Here is a 19,773-nt window from a genome sequence, read left to right on the forward strand (position 1 = left end):
GCTGGATTAACCAGTAGATCCCAGGGGCTGGGAGGGTCATGGTAGCAGCAGCATCTAGTCAAAGCAGAGAGATGTAGATGTAGTCGGGGACATGCCTCATTTGTCAGATGGCAGGGCTTCCCAGGTGGCTCAGTGCAAATTTTCTGTCTGCCAATGCAAGAGACCTGGTTTGATCCCTGAGTTGGGAAGATCCTCTGAGTTGGGGAAGGAAATGGCAACCCACTCCAGTATTACTGCCTAGGAAATCCCATGGACAGAGGAGTCTGGGGGGCTACAGTCCATGGGGTCACAAAAGAGTCGGACACGACTTAGTGGCTAAACAACAACACAGGGTTAAGAAGACTGTGTGATGTTAGACTAAACATCAAGGCCACTGACCAGAGGAGTCAAGAAAATTTGGACAAGGAACAGAACATGGAGCTCGCAGGGCAGTTTAAGAATTCATCACCAAGCACTGGAGTCAGGGGCTGGGCTCTGTACTGGGTTTAATAAGAACTACCTGTAAGCTTGGGAGAAAGAGAAAGATTCTGTGAGATGGCTTATTAACTGTACTTTTGTGTCCAATTTTTATTTTTGTTCTTGAGTTTAGTATCTTAAATTTCTGGATCAGCTTTCAGAGAAAATGAAGTTGGACCAGATGGCTGCTGAACTTGGCTTTGATATGCGTCTGGATGTAGTTTTAGCTCGCACAGAGCAGCTGGTCCGCCTTGAGAGCAATGCAGTCATTGAAAACAAGACGATCGCCCACAATTTACAGAGAAAGGTAGGGAATGTTGTGGGTGTTGTGAGAAGGAAATTCTGAGAAACTTAAATCTTGAAAAATAATGTACTTCTACCATATTTGCCAATGTGGATAGGAAACATACAAATATGTGTTCAGAAGCTGAGTCTTGATTTCAAGCCTGAAGGGAAAGTAAATGTATTATCCAAGGTTATGTTTAACTATGAGTAATAGAGGCCGAAAGTTGCAGACTCAAGCAATTAGAAGTAGTTTTGTTGTTGTTTTGCTTTTTTTATTTTGGTATTTTTTTTTTCTAACATACATTTCTGGAGGTAGCAGGTTAGGGTGAATGTGACATCTTTGCTCTGTAAAGTTTCCAAGGACCTAGGCTCTTTTCAGTTAGCAGTTTCTCATCCCTGCTGCTGCTGCTGCTAAGTTGCTTCAGTCGTGTCTGACTCTGTGCGACCCCATAGACGGCAGCCCAGGAGGCTCCCCCATCCCTCGGATTCTCCAGGCAAGAACACTGGAGTGGGTTGCCATTTCCTTCTCCAATGCATGAAAGTGAAAAGTGAAAGTGAAGTCGCTCAGTCATGTCCGACTCTTAGCGACCCCATGGACTGGAGCCTACCAGGCTCCTCCGTCCATGGGATTTTCCAGGCAAGAGTGCTGGAGTGGGGTGCCATTGCTTCTCTGTTCCCATCCCTAGGGTGGTCCTTATGACTGTGGTTCACAGAAGTACCTAGGACCAGGCAGAAGTTTAAAAAAAGAAAGGGATGAAGAAGAGAAATGCAAAACAGCATGCATGAACTATCTTTTAAAGGAGGCTCCCAGAGTTTTCTACATGAACTTGTGTTTATCTCCCACAGCTAGAACGTGTTCTGATGGTTAAACCTAGCTGCAAGGGAGGCTAGAAACTGTAGTCTTTACTCTGTAGCCATTTGTCTAACTGAAAAAAATCACTATTTCTATGACTGTGGGAGAAGAGGAGAGTAAAAGCTTATGCCTTTACATAAGCTCTCTTGCAGTAGAAAGTAGAGGGGAGAAGCGCTTACTTTCCACTAACTCAAAGGAAGACTTAGAAACAGTTTAGACTACATAAATGAATGAATGGATGAAATGGATAAAAACATAATTATTAGTTATATAATTATTGGCATTGGGGAAAGAAAGAGGAAAACACAGATGTATCCTTAGAATAGTTCTTAGGAGAAAATTCTGTGGTAGAATTATCATGTATAGGCTGCTTAATGATTCACATCTGGGTTCTCAATTTGGCTCCACCAAGCTGTATGACATTGGGCAAAATTATATACCTTTCTGTCTTCATTTCCTTGTATTTAAGATGGGAATGATACCTATCTTGTGATGTTAATTTTTTAAAAACAGCATTTTTGAACTCTTGGTTCATAGAAGATGCTCTATTCATATATGACTTCCATTTATGGTGTCTTAAGGAATATTTTCTAAAAGAAAGCAGACAACCCCTATTCCCATCAGAGACATGAAACTGAGCTGAGGTTCTTTCTGAAGTTCTCAGATAATTGATTTTCCCTCAATATCCAATACTATTCTTTCTTAAGTGTTGTATAATTATTAAAATGACCAGTGTACAGAATTTACCAGGGTAAATTTGCAAAAGAGTGGAACTTGACATGAAGAAGCTCAGGGAAGGGAGGTTAGTTACAGAAATACTAAAAGAGCCTTGTTAAAAAAGGATATGGGCACGGACATTGCTTGTCACTGTTTGGCAAGATATTTAAGCCCGTGTTTCACAAAGTTCTTCACACTTTACTAATGCAGATTATATAATTGGAGAAAATGGGATTTTTTTTAGCTCTAAGATTCTATATTTCTACACGATTCCAAGTTTCAGTGTCTGTAATAGATGAATGAGGTTCCTATACTTAATATTCCACTCACTAATTGTGGCATGTGAAGACCAAGAGGATTTTTTTCTCCTTTTAGAGTCTGTAATCTTTTTCTAAAAAACATTTCAATTTCTTTCATTAAGTTTGACTGTCAATGCTAAGTGCCAAGTGAAGACCTTGTTCAGCTTGGTTTGAGGATGGTTTAGGTCTGGTGCGTAATAAAGACACTAATGAAATAACACCTTCTTGAAGGTGAATTAACACCTATTTCTAAAATCTTCAATATATAAATAAAGCTTTCCTCAAAATCTCCTTCATGTAGCTTATTTTAAAAACATATCAAATCCCATGTTTGGTGCCACTGAACCTGTTTCTAAATGGTTGAAATTAGTCAGTCTGGGTATTTGGTGCTAATTTGCACTGTATCTTCTTTCAGAAAAGACCAGTGTGAGCATAGTTGCCATGGGGTGTTGGAGAGGATTTTGTCTGTCTTATTATGTTCCGCTCTTGATAAGCTCATTTTAGTAGTTTTAAAAGTAATTTTACATTTTTATTACGATGCACGTCATGTTGGAGGGAATGAGACATTGAAAGCCTACTCCTTGGTTCATTTTCTGTGGCTCTTTTGTCTCATACTTTGCAGCTACCAAATTAATTCTTGGAAAAATAGGGATAAAAAAATGCAATCAGGAAAAGAAATCCTGTAGCCTTTTTTTGATGGTTTACAAATTAGTCTTATTGAAGTATAGATAAAGATCAATATTATCTGAGGAATTCATTTATATTTACTGACTATTCAATGATTATTTTAAAAAATTCCTTGGGGAGGGAGGTGGAAGGGAGGCTCAAGAGGGAGGGAACACATGTATACCTATGACTGATTCATGTTGATGTTTGGCAGAAACCAACACAATATTGTAAAGCAATTATCCTGCAATTAAAATTAAATACATTTAAAAAACCTAAAAAATAAATGAATGGAATTTCACAGCTAAAAAAAAAAAATCCTTTTTTTGTATCAAACCAGCTAAAGACTCAGAAGGAAAGACTGGAGAGCAAAGAGCTACACATGAACTTCCTCCGGCAGAAAATAGCCCACCTGGAGCAGGAGAAGCAGGTGCGCTCGGCTGTGATGGTGGAGCGGGACGAGGCCAATGTCACCATCAGGAAGCTGCAGAAGAAGGTGGAGAGGCTGCAGAAAGAGCTGAGTGTGTGTCAAGAGCTGAACACCGAGCTCAAAGCCAAACTGGCTGACACCAGTGAACTTAAGGCAAGTGCTCAGCTGTGTTTCCTTGTCACTGATTGTGTTTCCATAAAAATGTATGCAAAAGAGTGACAGCCTTATAAGGGCCACACTAGGAAAAAAAAAAAAAGCTGAAAACTTTCTCTGATTTTCTAGAGCTGTGAGAAAATGCAACAAATTTCACAAATCAGCAGGGTAGATCAACTTCGTGTCTCTTCAATATCTGAAATGAAGCCATCCATAGTTGCTGAATGAAAAATCAAGTCAAAAAGGGGTGATGTGATGTACAGAAAATAAAAACATTTCTTCAAAGTGTGGGTGACTATGATATTAGGAATCATATAGACATTTTTTTTTTTGCATTGGCATTTGCTTAGAGAAGATGAGAAAATGGACACACACAAGTGTCCGCTGAGAAGGATCAGATGGCAGTAGGATGTGTGTTATGCTTTGGGATATTGTCACACCAAGCAGGGAAGAGGGCAGACAGGCTGGGGCCATGTGCTTCCTGGATTCAAGGTCTTTGACTTCTAATGAGTATAGAGAAGAATGAAATAAAAACTTAGGATTTAATAAAAATATTCAAATGTCACGTGTGTATGCCCCTGACAATAATATGTTAACTTCATATACACTGGCATCCCTGGCAGGTACACCTGTCGTGCATACTGGCAACAGTGATGTCCTTCCTCTCTGCAGATGAGGGCTTTGAAATGGAATGTTTCTGAGTCTGGAGACAGATCATTTGGGAAAAGGAATCTGGAATAAAGCCAGCAGTTGAATCTGTGTAGCAGAACCATATCTTAGGGCATAGTTCCCACTTGATTTTCTCTTCTGAGTCATTAGCTCTTCCCCCCTCCCTCTTCCAAGCCCTTCTGGCATCAGAACAAGGTAGCTAAACAGAGGTTGGCTTCCCTAGAGAAGGGAAGGGCAGACATAGCCCAGGGGAAGGGACACATTTGCATGTAAAGGAAGGAGAAGCTAGGGAAAGCATCTGATGGGGTCCCTGGGTGAGGAGAAAGTGTTGGAGGTAAGTATCCTGGACACCCTGCTCACACCTTGAAATTGACCTTTAGGGTGTGTGTCTGGTGGGTATGGGGAAAATCCCTGACGTCAGCATGCAGTTGGTTCCACCCTGACTGGCGGGGGCTGCAAGAGTGCTGGGGCAGGGGGCCTAGACTGCACCCTTCCAGAGCCTGAGGTTCCATTTGCACCCATGGGGAATATGCTATGCTATGCTAAGTTGCTTCAGTCGTGTCTGACTCTGTGCGACCCCACAGATGGCAGCCCACCAGGTTCCCCCGTCCCTGGGATTCTCCAGGCAAGAACACTGGAGTGGTTTGCCATTTCCTACTCCAATGCATGAAAGTGAAAAGAGAAAGTGAAGTCGCTCAGTCGTGTCCGACTCTTAGCGACCCCATGGACTGCAGCCTACCAGGCTCCTCCGTCCATGGGATTTTCCAGGCAAGAGTACTGGAGTGGGGTGCCATTGCCTTCTCCTCATGGGGAATATGGAAGGTGGCTAAAGATGCGAGAGGGACAGCATGCTGTGGGAGCAGGCGGGGGTGACCCTCTCAAGTGACAGACACAGTGACCCACCATCAGAGACTCTGGGGCAGATGTTCTAAGTCGTGATCCTGGCTAAGGGTAGTGAGAGTGGCCATAGGACTCCTGGCCCGAGACAACCCTGTGAACCACAAGTGTTGGGTTAAGAGGAGTCACCCTAGTGGTAGCAGAGAGCAGAAGCAGGAAGAGAGAGCGGAAGCAGGAAGACAGAGCGGAAGCAGGAAGAGAGAGCGGAAGCAGGAAGCAGCAAGTGCGAACTGAGGGCTGTGTCTGTAGTTTGTTCCACTTTGGTCTCAGCGACTTAGATCTTAGGTCTTCATCATTTTTTCACTGTGTTATTTTTAATTATTTACAAGCGTCTTTCCACTTAACCTTTTCACAAGAAAGCCTGATTCTTATAATGAAGTTTTGCTTTCTGGATGATGTGATTATACAAGTTGTGTTTCTGGTCACTGTGGCTGGCTTGAGAATTTCGAATTCCAGTATCAACAGTGTAAGCAACGTTTTCAAATGTGGAGCACACACCACTGGTGTGTGCACAGTGCTTCTAGGTGGTACAGGATGGGGTATTATATAATGTTCCATCCTTAAGTGAAAAATGAGTTCCCTTTAACTTTGCTTTCAATTCTTTGACCATCAAGGAGAAAATCTTAATTAGAGGTAATTATGTCCTATAACCTGTTCTGGTCTACGTTTTAAACAATAAGCGTTATACTCAGTGCTGAGTACCAGCTCCAGTGGATCTGCTGTGCTGTGCTTAATGGTTCAGTTGTGTCTGACTGTTCGTGACCCCATGAACTGTAGCCACCAGCCTCCTCTGGGCATGGGGATTCTCCAGGCAAGAATACTGGAGTGGGTTACCATGCCCTCCTCCAGGAGATCTTCCCACCCCAGGGATCAGACCCAGGTCTCTGCATTGCAGAGGGTTCTTTACAGTCTGAGCCACTGGAGAAGCCCACCAGTGGATCTGGGACCCACCCAAATCCAGGATGATTTCACCTTGAGCTTCTTAATTACACTTGCAAAGGCCCTTATTACAAATAAGATGACAATCTGAGGTTCTGGTAGATGTATTTTTTGCATGGGTGGGGGGACACTCTTATTCAATTAAGAATTAATTTCACCATTTATAGATGGTCAATCCAAAATAATCATTTGGACTACATTTCTATGTGTTTTATTTTAAAAATTGAGATTGAAATTACATGCTATAAAATCCACTCTTTGAAAGTACAAAGTTCAGTGGTTTTTGGTGTAATATATTGACAAGGTTGTACAACTATCCCCATTCCCTAATTCTAGAATTTGTCCATTATCCACCCCTGCAAAAAAAAAAAACAAAAACCCAAGAGACAATACTCCATATTCATCCTTTCCTCAATCTCTGTAAATCAATAATCTACTTTCTATCTCTATGATGATTTAGTTGCTAAGTCGTGTCCGACTCTTGAGACCGCACATACCGTAGCCTGCCAGGCTCCTCTGTCCATGGGCTTTTCCAGGCAAGAGTACCAGAGATTGAACCCAGGTCCCCTGCACTGCAGGCAGATTCTTTAATGATTGAGCTGCTGTCTCTGTGGATTTGCCCATTCTGGACATTGCATATAAATAGAACCATGCAGTAGGGAGCCTTTTGCCTCTGGCTTCTTTCACTTTCTGTGTTTTCGAGGTTCACCCATATTGTGATCAGTACTTCATTCCTGTATTAATCAGAGTTCTCCAGAGAAACAGAACTAATTGGATGTGTGTACACACACACAGATTTATTTTAAGGAAGTGACCTACATAATTATGGAAGCTGGCAAGTTCAGAATCTGCAGGATGAGCCAGCAGGCTGGAAATCCAGGAAGAGCCAGTCCAAAGCCTGTCTGCTGGAAGAGTTCTTCTCTTGCTTCAGGGGAAGTCTGTCTTTTTTCTATTCAGGCCTTCAACTGATTGGTTGAAGTCCACCCACATTACGGAAGGGAAATGTTAATCTTATGCTGAAACAACCTCACAGAAAATTCATGATAATGCTTGACCAAATATCTGGACCTTGTGGCCCAGTAAACTGACACATAAACTTAACCATCGCATTTCTTTTTAATGGCTGGATAATATTCCATTGTATGGGCATACTGTGTTTTGTTTATTCAGTATCTGATGGGCATTTGGATTATTTCCATTTTTTTTTGTTTATGATGAATAAGTCTGTTTTGAAAATTTGCATGCCAGTTTTTTTTTTATGTGTTTCTATGTGTATTGCAAAACATTGTCAAAGACTTTGTCTCCTAGCTTACTCAAACCTTTCTTTTAAAGACCCATGTATTAAATTTCCTCCTGAATTCTAGACCAGGGAAAAGCAGACCTTTCCAGATAAATTACTAAATTTTAGTTTAGCAGGCAAACATAAGTATTGCAGAAATTTGCTTTTGAAAGAAAAAGTATTGTCTGTATTTCCCCTTCCTGTGTTGAGCCAGAGTAATTTTATTTTAATATTGCTTGCATATGTACAAACTTAATACTATATAGAAATCTCTTAATCTCATTACATTTTTACCACTATAAAATCCAAATCAATTTAGAAATCAAAACAAAGCGTAAAACTAGAATTTAAAAATTGGCAATATTGGGGACTTCCCTTGTGGTCCAGTGGCTAAGACTCTGCTCTCCCCATTCAGGGGCCTGTCAGATCCTGGTTGATCCTTATTCGATCCCTGGTCGGATAACTAGATCCCATATGGCACAGCTAAAGATCCCGAGTACCACAGCTAAGACCTGGTGCAGCCAAAGAAATAAATACATATTCAAAGATGGGCAATCGGAGAAGGCAATGGCACCCCACTCCAGTGCTCTTGCCTGGAGAATCCCAGGGACGGCGGAGCCTGGTGGGCTACCGTCTATGGGGTCGCACAGAGTCGGACACGACTGAAGTGACTTAGCAGCAAAGATGGGCAATATTAATTCACTATGCTAGATTTTATTTCACTGAAATCACCATTACCAAGAACGCATAGTACCAATGTCTTGTGTGTGGTATGGGCTCTTTTGGTTCTGACATGTGGACAGTTTATGTTGTCTAAGAGTGAAATTCCATGGACGGAGGAGCCTGGTAGGCTGCAGTCCATGAGGTCGCTAAGAGTCGGACATGACTGAGCGACTTCGCTTTCACTTTTCACTTTCCTGCATTGGAGAAGGAAATGCAACCTATTCCAGTGTTCTTGCCTGAAGAATCCCAGAGACAGAGGAGCCTGGTAGGAGGCTGTCTATGGGGTCGCACAGAGTCGAACACGACTGAAGCGACGTAGCAGCAGCAGCAAGAGTGAATTATTAATTCACAGAGTTAATTATTCTACTATGTGCCTTTATGTTGCTGCTGCAGATGCTTTGTTTGTACATATATCATGACACAGCATGGCCTCCACTTGGCATGAACACATTATTTATGTATTAACTCTACCTTTGCTCTTTCTTCATTAACCTAAGATAATTAAAGGTGTGTTACTAATTGGCAGAAGCATAGCCTTATGCACAAATGCAAACGCAGGGACTGAAACAGGTGGCAGGACTCCAGCTCTTTGCATAACTCATGAAATGCCAGTTGCTTCATAGCTGGTGTGAGTTATGATTAGTTTCAGCTGAAAAGGCTGAAACGCAAAACAGTGGCTTGGTCAGGAGAGATGTTTGCTGCTTTCTCACTGAAAGAAGGCATGGGCGTAGTCATTCCATGTTTAGGAGGATAGCTTCACGGTCATCATTAATCCTGGCTTGTTCTCTCTGCTTTACTGTCCTGGCAATAACTCCTCCTCAAGACCACCTCTTAGGGCAAGCCAGCTACCTGGGCTCTGCCTCATTCCAGGCACGAGGCAGGAAGCAAGGTGGAAGGACACCCAGTACGCCGCTTTCCAGGAACAGTACAACACTTCTTAGTCTTCACTGGCTGGAGCTTAGTCCCTGGAGCTCACTTAGATGGATCTTTATTCTGGGAAGTAATAAAAAAAGGAAGACCAGATATTCAATAGAGCGCTTTCAGACTGTACTACAGGACACAATCTTAGTAGGGAGCTGTGGCCAAAAATCGGTAGTCAGATGACCAGAAACTAGTGGAAAACAACCATTATCTTTCTTGCAGTCTCTCAAGGACACACTCAAAAGGAATAAGAATCTTCAGCCACCAGCAAAGCTCTCATCTGCTTACTGACTCTGCTTCCCATGCTCCTCCCACACTTCAGAATGCTCTCCAATCCAGCCCGTGTGACTTTAGTTTATATTTTTTCCCCTAACCTACCAATCATGAACTGAGCTCTGATTATGTTGACTCATTGACCTTGAATTGCCCTGGACTCACCCAGCTTTGAATGTGTGCATCAAGCAAACCTGTGAGAAAGGACCTCTTGGGTGAGGTAGGGGAGTGGAGGTGAACTCAGCCTGCAAAGTAGAACAGCTTCCTATGGTTTCTGCTATAGTTCCCTCCTAGCAAAATCTCTGGGGTTCTTTGTGGAGGAATGCAGCTTTCCTGGGCAACCCTTCTCCTCTTCTGTCCCACCCTCTTTAGAGAGTGCCTGTACAATTCAGGGCTTCTGCAGAGTCCTGTTTTTTTGTTTGTTTAAACTTTTTATTTTGTGTTGGAATATAGCCGATTAACAATGTTGTGATAGTTTCAGGTGAACAGCAAAGGGACTAAGTCATACATATGCATATATCCACTCTCTCGCAAACTTTCCTTCCATCCAGGCTAACACATAACACTGAGCAGAGTTCCATGTGCTATACAGTAGGTTCTTGTTGGTTATCCATTTTATATATAACAGTGTGTACATGACCTTCCCAAGTCCCTAATTATCCCTTCCCTCCTGGCAATCCTAAGTTTGTTCTCTGCCTGTGAGTCTCTTTTCTGTCTTGTAAGTTCATTTGTATCGTTTCTTTTTTGATTCCACATGTAAGGGATGCCATACAATATTTCTTCTCTGTTTGACTTGCTTCACTCAGTATGATAATCTCCAGGTCTATCCAGGTTGTGGCAAATAGCATTCCTCCTTTCTTTTTTATAACTGAGTAATATTCCATTGTATACCTGTACCGCATCTTTATCTATTCTTCTGTTGATGGACATTTCTTGGCTATTGTAAACTGTGCTGCGATGAACGTTGGGGTGCATGTATCCTTTTGGATCATGTTTTTCTCCAGATATATACCCAGGAGTGGGATTGCAGGGTCATATGGTAGATCTATTTTTAGTTTTTTAAGGATCTTTTATATTGTTCTCCATAGTGGCTGTAACCTTAGGGTCCTATTTTCTGTACAAGCTCCAGAAAACCCTCCAGGTGAAGATTGTAGATCCACTTGCAGATTCAACAGATCAGATGTTAAATTTAATCACCTTATCTTTCAGAGCCCTTGGCCCTTATAACACAACAGAGAATCGTTCACCAGATTTGAAATGCTTTTCCTCCAGGAGGCAGATGCCAGATACGTTATTCACCAGAAGGGAAACTCTCAGAATGTGATCCATCCTGGCTGGGGTCTGCATGGTGCATCGGTCCTGTTTATGACCATCTCAGACCCACTGGGAAAACTGAGGGACACAGACTCTCACTGAACTCTGGGCTGGCTCTGAGAAGCTCCCTTAGTTGGATTAAGAAACCCATTTGCCCTGCTCCCCTCCCAGCAATCTTGTTTGACTTAGGAGGCTGAGAACGCCTTCCCAAAGTTGGCTCCCAGTTCTGTCCTGGTGGTTTGGCTTGGACTCTGTAACTTGCTCCCCAACAACAGGAATTCAGGCAGCCCTCAGGACTGTGATAAAGTCTCATATTTTTGAGAAATTCTTGGCTATAAATTCTTCTCATTAGGACTTGATTTATGTGCTTCTAACTCTCCAAGCTGTGTTCCATCTCTTTTGGTAGACGGCCCACTGTAAATGTTTTTTCCAAGCTGAGCAGAAAGGCTGAATATATCTCCTCTTCTGTTAATACAACATTTTTAATTCCATGCAGCAATCCCAGAAACTTCTCTCTTTACCCCATATTTTCTCTGCAGCCCTGAGATTGTTGGCCCATGAAGGGTATCTCTGTGAAAGGGAGATCACTTTGTTTTAAGGTTGATACTGATTTTGCCCCTCTAACGTCCCCTATTTGTAAAATATTTGAAAAAATACAGAATGTATTTTTAGAATTCTTGTTTATATAATTTATAAATAAATGTACATATCTATTCAAAACTTTTTACTTATTGGATACTCACATGCCTCAATCATGCATGGGAAAGCTCCCTTCTCAAGTTTTTATTTTGAAAAATTTCAAATAGAACAGTTTCAAGAATAGCATAACAGACATTCTACTGTTCATGTAGATTGTTAACATTTTACTGATTGTTATATTTTGCATAATGAGAGAGAGACAAAGACAGAGAGAGGAATCATTTGAGAGTACATCACGACACTTCATGCCTAAATACTTCCCAGGTATCTCTTAAGAACAAGAGAATTCTTCTGTGTGACCATAGTAAAATAGCTGCACCCAGGAATCAACACTGAGATACTATTGTAATATACTGGTACTGATTTACCATCTATATTCAAATACGGTTTCGATAACTTGGAGTTCCTGAATGATCTCCAAGGTCAGCCCCCATTTCCTTGTTGCGAATGCTTGCTCTACTGCTGCTATTTCATTGACTAGAAAGCTGACTCAGAACCCCTTCCCCTCGCTGTTGCTTTTATTTCCTCCATGTTTCCCAAGCTATAGCAGTTGTTCTCACACCTTCTCAATCGCAAGTCCCACAGCAGCTGTCAGTTTCCCAGGGATTTCCTCTCTCCTTCATGGAACCAGTAAAAAAATTGGTGAACTTGTGCGAGCGTGTCTGCCATCAACTTCCTCTCTGCCTGGAAAGGAATTTAGTTTCTTAAGAAGTTGTGTGTGTGTGTGTGTGTGTGTGTGATGGTAGGTAAAAACAAGTTTCCAGTTTAGGCATTTGACTCAAGCTTTCTCAGTTTAATGACGTCACCCAGACAATATAAATCTGATGATTTTCCATCTGGACATCAGTATCCCAAGCAGGCACTTTTCTTCCATAGCGTGTCATAATCCAATCTGAGAATAGCTTCTACCATTCCTCTGACTTTCCAGAAGTGTTGGAGGACTCTTCAGGGTTTAGGTCAGGTCAGCTTGTGCTCCTTACGCCATAATTCTGGAACTCAGTCTCTGTGAAGATGCGCTCTAACCCCAAGACTCGGTCAAGATTTTAATCTCTGACGGTAGCGTCCAAATGTAGTCTAGGGAAATCACAACAATCTCAAAATCCCTCAGCAATAAACAATCAGCTGTCTGACAAATTAAACGATAGTGGTTGCTTTATTATTGTTATTCAAAAAAAAAAAGGAAGAAAAAAAGAAAACCAAAGAAGGATTTCATTCAAGAGTGGCAATATTTTAAAGCATCTTTTATCCATTTCTCTCTTTTTAGTTTCCTCCCTACATGGCATCCTACATCTCCTCACAAGTCCCTCTTCCATCCTCCCAAGTTTCTTCCAAGACTATTTTTTGCAGCCTACTTAACGGAGACTCTTTCCATTCCTCTCTCAGTAGATCAATTTAGTCTCTCAGACTTTCTTCTTCCCTGACACTCTCTTCATTATTCAGCTTCACCCTGGGAACCACAGGATGGGAGTAGATGCAACAAGAAATTATCCTTCCTTCTCAGGAAAGAAGGGTTGTAATGAAAGGGGGAGGGAGGAGACAGCACACACTCATTATTTGGTATCTTTAATTTTTATTACTTTCAGATGTTACCTTTAAATGATTTTTCAATAAAATTGAAACACAAATTCTTGCTTTTTCTTGGAGACTATGACCGTAGGCCTTGTTTGAACTGTTAGGAGGCTCAGAACTAAATTCAGAGCTCTGCTAGTCTTTCTGCTTTGTCCATCCCATATGCACTTCTTAATTTATTTCAAAGGAATTGCTTTTGATCCTTTTTAGAGGCTTCTTTGTAAATATGCTTTCTGATCTCAGTTTTATCAAGATGCAATTTACATTCCATAAATCTCACTCTTTTAAAAGTGTACAATTCAGTGGTTTTTAGTATATTCACAGAATTGTGTAAACATCACTGCTATCTAATTTCAGAATATTTTCATCACCCCAAAAAAGAAACCCTGTATCTGTCAGCAGTTACTCTTCATTCTCTACTCCCACCAGCCCCTGGCCTTTTCTGGATCCTTCCTATAAATGGAATCATACAATAAGTGGTCTTTTGTGACTGACTTTTTTCTCTTAGCATAATGTTTTCAAGGCTTATCCGTATTGTAATATGTATCAGTACATTGTTCCTTTTTGCTGCTGTATAATACTCTGTTGTATGGATATACCACATCTTTATCTACTCATCCATTAATGGATATTCAGGCTATTTTCACACTTTGGTGATTATGAATAGTGCTACTAGAACCATTCATGCACAGATTTTGTGTGGACATAAGTCTTTAGTTCTCTTGGATTTATGTACCTTGGAGTGAAACCGCTGGGTCATAGGTCAACTCTGTGTTTACAGTTTGAAAATGGCCCAACTGTTATTCACAGCAGTTACATCATTTTTCATTCCATTATTTGTTTATTAAAAAAAGTTGTTAAGTGAATTTCATTGACTTCTGGTTTGTCTTGTTTATACAGCTTTCCTAAATAAATGCAGATGAAATTATTAGCATTCTCTTTGACTTCTTAGATTAAAACTTTGGAACAGACCAGAGCCATTGAAGACCTAAATAAATCCAGAGACAAACTGGAAAAAATGAAGGAGAAAGCTGAGAAAAAGCTGCTGTCTGTCAAATCAGAACTGGAGACTACAGAGCATGAGGCTAAGGAGAATAAAGAGAGGGCCAGGAACATGCTAGAAGTTGTAACCAGTGAAATGAAGACACTAAAAAAATCTCTGGAAGAAGCAGGAAAGAGAGAAAGGCAGGTGGGTAGAAATCTGGTGGTGAAACCTTATTTTGGAAAGATAAGACAATTCAAAAGTGTGATACTTATTCATGTATATCTTTATAACTATTTAATCAGGCTTTCTACATAATCCCAACATATCTATATCTGCCCCTCCCATCTTTTTGGCATCAAAACAATCATTATGAATTTACTCCACTAAGAAAAGCAATTCACCTTTTAATGGCTTGCAAAGCCATGGAAAGCCTGTGAAAAGCCAGGTCCTGGCTATGGAGAGTTTTTTTTTTTTATTATGTTTGCTGATTGCCTCTGAAGTTCGAGTTATCCCAGATCTAACGTTATCCAGGGCTTCAGCCTCAGGAGGGAAATTTTATCTCCAGCAGAGATCAGTTGCAGGAAACGGTCCCACATCACAAACAGTGGCACCCAGACCCAATGGCTGGCCGAGCCCAGATGTAAACCATAAAACAGAACTTGTGCGCCCGCTGGGTGCAAGGCGGGGTGCTATCTGGTGAGCCCATCAGGAGGTCAGGCAGAAAGAAACATGTCGTGGGCAGCCTGACCCCTGCTTTTGGCTTTCATCTCACTCGCTCTCTGCAGCCCAGAAGGGCACAGTGAGGACTCTGATCCCAGGATATTTTTTCTCTTTAGCAGCCTCTGCTTTGGCTCATGTGTCAGGCAGAACTGAGGAAGGCCAAAGTCCAAGAGTGAGTGGTCTCAGTGGGAACTTCTCAGCATTTAATAGCTTTGGCCATATTCGGAAGGGGGGAAAAGTTTGAGGAAAGCTTTTTCACTGGGGAGATTGGGCTGGAGAGAGCATTTGCTTTCCCATGTTGGACTCGGCATAGGAAAGGGCTTGGGAAGTTAATGAGCACACGGAGGTGATGTTTGGACGGCACTTCTCCTGGAGGAACATCTGTCTTCGGATGGGTTCACACCTTTTCTGAAATGGAAGGGGTCGCCTGGCCATCTCTAGTTGATCTACTACTGCTTTTGGCTAGAATCACAGCAACCAGTCTGTGAGAATTGAAGGGGTATAAGTCACATGTTGTCCATCTTCTCTGGCCCCAAACTCCCATTTTTCCTTTTGTGATGGACAAATAATTGTCCCAGAGAGTCCATTGTGCTGTGAAATGGCAATCCGTGTGATGTGATTCGATCAACACTTAGAAGTCCTCCATATTCATCAGCTCATACTTCTCCTGCTGTTGGTTCCTCCTTTAGTTGAAGAGGTTCATTGCCCAGTTAACGCCCCAGGGCATAAGCATTTATCATGTGACAGACTGAACCACACCAACAATTGTAAAGCATTTCTTAGTGTGCAGAACACATACACAGTCAACTATCGTTTCATTTGATCTTAACTTCAGAACAGGCATGGGAGGGAGGGAGGGAGGTTGCTCATTAACCCTGGAAGTGAGAAAATGAAATCTTATCAAGGCCAGAGTCTCCTTTATAGTTGCTGAACTGGGTTTCTTGATTTGGTAGCCAATACCACATTAATTGGTAGTTCAGACGGTAAGGAATCTGCCTGCAATGCAGGTGACCCAGGTTTGATCCCTGGGTCGGGGAGATCCCTGGAGAAGGAAATGGCTATCCACTCCAGCATTCTTGCCTGGAGAATCCCATGGATAGAAGAGCCTGATGGGCTACAGTCCACGGGGTGTCAAAGAGTCAGACAGAAGTGAGTGACTTTACTACTACTACCACATTAATTGTCTCATCATAAAAGTGGTTATCTAGAGGGTAGGATGGAGTGGGAGGTGGGAGGTGGATGGAAGGCTCAGGAGGGAGGGGACATACTTATATCTATGGCTGATTCATGTTGATGTATGGCGGAGGCCAGCACAATATTGTAAAGCAATCATCCTCCAATTAAAAGTAAATAAAAAGCAAAGTGGTTATTAAATTGCTGAAAGTTGGTGTCTGAAAGGACTTTAGAGGTAATTTTGTAGGCTAGCCTCCTCCATACTCCCCTTCCTTCTTCTTCTTTATCTTTTTATAAATGAGAGAATTACCTGAAGAGTAAGGAGACTAAGTAATTAGGCTAGCTCATGCAGACCTGGGTTTTCCACAGGTGTTTGGATTGCCTTTGATCTGGCAGTGTTGCTGCAATCTGTTCTCTCGATTCATGTGGTTCTGTTTGCTATTGCAGCTGATGGACTTCAGGGAGGTGGTTTCTCAGATGCTGGGCTTGAACATGATGAGTCTTGCTCTTCCTGACTATGAAATCATCAAGTGTCTGGAAAGACTGATCCATGCACACCAGCATCGCTTTGTCCCCTGTGCCTGCCTCAAAGATGAGACTGCAAAGCAGGACAGGCCCCCACAAGGCCACGTACAACTTCTCCACTGAACACCGTGTCTCTTGAGGGAGGTGGAGATGATGAGAGATGGGATGCAATCCTCAATTTCATAAATTTCCCAATCCTTTGAAATTTGATCAGGGTGTGAATATTGCATTCTCTGATGATACTACAAGAATCCTTCATGGACAAAAAAGGATCTTAAGAGTGCCATCCTTAGATGTTTGGCACTATAAACAACTATTATTTTATTTGCTAGCACTTTGGGACTCAAGAAAAATTTTACTAGATTATCTAGAACTGGAAATGATGGTAAGGAATGAACATTTATGTGGTCTCTATTATGAGTCAGGGATTCTACTACCCACTTTAATTCTCGTAATAATAATGTGGAGAAACTGTAATGTTTTTATTTCATAACCTCTCTGAGGCTCAGAGAAGTGATCTTGGTTACCTACCTATGATTGCAGTTAATTACTGACAGAACCAGAATGAATACTACACTGGCTATGTATCAAAGGCCACACCTTCTCTGTTATTTCAGTCTTTCTGTTTCTCTTGAATTCCTGTGATTCTGGTGAAAATTACCTGTACCACAAAGGAAGGAAAACATCCTTACAATCAAGGATTGAAGCCCAAAAGTGACTGAGATTTATAAGTGTGACCCATATGATTTCTTTAAAAAGCCATACACCTAATTATTTGACTGAAACACACGTAAGTCTGAGGTCCTGTAAAAAAAAAAAGTACCTCTTTTAAATGTTGCAACCATATCACATATGGTGGTAATCTTTAATGTTTGAACAGAGCTGAGCTCTGTACTTGAAAAATAAAAACTTTAACGTAAAATACCTATAAGATAAAGAAAATCTACACTGTTTATTCACCAATATATCAAATGTAAGGGGCTTTGCTGGTGGTTCAGATGGTAAAGAATCTGCCTACTATGCAGGAGACCCAGTTTCGATCCCTGGGTGGGGAAGATCCCCTGGAGGAGGGCATGGCAACCCACTCCAGTATTCTTGCCTAGAGAATCCCATGGACAGAGGAGCCTGGCAGGCTGCAGTCCCTGGGGTCAGAAAGAGTCGGACACAACTGAATGACTTTCACTTTATATCAAATGTACTGACAACAGGGATAACTTTTTCAAGATGGAGATTATATAGTGCATTTCTATTATTTTATGTCTTCCTTTTAAATTTCTGTTTTACAAATATCTTCCAGGAGACCATATTCTTATCTTCCCAAGAAAAACATGTTCTCTTTGGGCAATATTCTTATTTCTTTCCTCCAAAAAAGTTTTTTTTTTTTTTTTTTTTACAATCCCTTAACAAAGCATGAGTATCTAATTAAAGGAGAAGGAAGAAAATAGACTCTACCCAAACATTAAGAGAAAATGAAGACTCTAGAAGAAAGGAAATGAGTTTCACACCGTTTGGATGACAGCTGACATGGAGGGAGTGTGACCAAGGGGCTCTGCTGGGGGGCGGGTCATCTCTGCCTGGCTTTTCCCACCACATGCATTCTGCTGTTGCACAGCCCTGACTGAGGACATGGACCAGCTCTGCACAGTGGGGGAGGCAGCTGTGTATTCCTCCAGGGGAAGGTCTGAGGTCTCTGGAGAGCCTTCACGTCTCCAAAGGTGCAGTGGCTGCTGCTCTGGACCACACTCACCTCCGTGGAGAAGGCGACTTCACTCTTGGGTTCCTGGGGGATGGAAGTGCTGGGTGGTTCTGCTCCAACCAGGCCACAGAACACAGTCTACTGACGGGTATGAGGGGCAGGTCCAGGGCAGTGGGAGATCAGTGTTTGTACATTCACTCTGGTATTATTTTCCAAATACACTCTTTGATGAACTTCATTTATTTTCTCTGTACATTTCCTTTCTATACTCTTCAAAGGTACTTTTAACAACATCACTTTAAAAACATAAACTGTCATAATATTATTTTTCCATTTTGATTTATTAATTCTATTCGTTAATTCTATTTCTATACTCATATAAGGGATTAAAAAGGGTCTGGAGTGGTTAGTACTGTACTTTCTCTTTATCATACAGAATTACATTCCATTTATCCAAATAGACATTTATATAATATTTCCAATATATAACTCAAGCACAGATACAATCATCTTTAATACACATAGAAATATTTAAAATCTTTGAATATAATCTTTAGGAATTTCTGGTGGAAAGACTATGTCTACATGGGATAAGGAAAATAAACTCTGTCTGTGTACATATGTCCACATGCCCAGTAAGTGTGTGTCATTTGGACACATTGACAACCCTTTAGTAAAGCTATTACCCTCCCTGTTGAAGTGCCAGCTGGGTGTCGTCCTTCCCTCTGTGGCTTCATTCCAGAGTTGGCAGGCCAGCTTCATAAAATTTTGTGTTAGATTTTGTTCTTTTGTAATATCCATGTATATTTTATGTTGTCCAATAAAATGCATTAGTGTGATGTGATTTTCTAAATAGAGTGTTAAAATATTTAACATTAACTATTCTACTGAATCACTTGAGTGATAATTGCTACTGAGGTTGTTATTCTGATCATTGTCTGAGGCATTTGAATGTATGCATAGAATATCTCAATTAGGAAAAATAAATTTAAACCTGATCCATCTAAATTTCCAGTTTTACTTTGTCTTTCAGATGAACAGTGAGTGATTCAAGGACAAAGAGTGGTAGGTGGAAAAGTTGTTAAAGAATGTCTACGTTATTGATATTGTAGTCATATTTAGGACTTAGACATGGAGCCTAATTTTCACTGGGGAAGCACCTCATGGTTACATAACCTTTGACTGAGAAGGCTCCACCCGCAGCAATCTTATCTCCATTATCACACACCCCATTGACTTCTCTTCAGCAAGTGGGGTCTGGATGTTTCCCTTTCCCCTCTGCAACCTCCACCCTATTCTTCTTTCGCTTTTGTATAAAAAGCATCATTCTTTTGAGGCTCCTGCTAACATGTAACTTTCTATCCTTATAGCAGCTACCTACTAACATCTTTTCTATTCTTCCTACCTAAGACTGTCAAAATGGTTCAGAGGTGTCTTTTCCACTCCCATCAAGTACTGTCTTTGTCTTAGGTGACTTTCAAGCCTGTAAAGCAAACCGACGCAACATTCTATCTTTAGTTTCTCAGCCATCT

At 41.3% G+C, this 19,773-nt stretch overlaps 1 protein-coding gene across 17 annotated transcripts in view; it reads left to right on the forward strand.

Annotated features, from left to right (window-relative positions):
• The window catches only part of CCDC170 (coiled-coil domain containing 170), a 95,845-nt gene extending 76,596 nt beyond the window's left edge, over nucleotides 1-19,249 (forward strand). For 9 of the 17 annotated variants that reach the window (XM_086318349.1, XM_086318357.1, XM_086318354.1 and 6 more), the window contains 4 exons: nucleotides 590-763; nucleotides 3,617-3,859; nucleotides 14,095-14,331; nucleotides 16,468-19,249. In XM_086318349.1, coding sequence (XP_086174475.1) covers nucleotides 590-763; nucleotides 3,617-3,859; nucleotides 14,095-14,331; nucleotides 16,468-16,668 — 855 coding nt within the window. In that variant the 3' untranslated portion in view covers nucleotides 16,669-19,249. The remainder of the gene's footprint in view (nucleotides 1-589; nucleotides 764-3,616; nucleotides 3,860-14,094; nucleotides 14,332-16,467) is intronic. The other 8 variants (XM_086318353.1, XM_086318359.1, XM_086318360.1 and 5 more) reach the window with 3 other exon arrangements.
• Nucleotides 19,250-19,773: the final 524 nt, after the last annotated feature.

The sequence above is a fragment of the Bos grunniens genome, chromosome 9 (genome assembly GCF_055505025.1).
Source record: "Bos grunniens cultivar Pamir isolate PY7600 chromosome 9, Bosgru_T2T1.0, whole genome shotgun sequence".
In the NCBI taxonomy this organism is placed as follows: domain Eukaryota; kingdom Metazoa; phylum Chordata; class Mammalia; order Artiodactyla; family Bovidae; genus Bos; species Bos grunniens.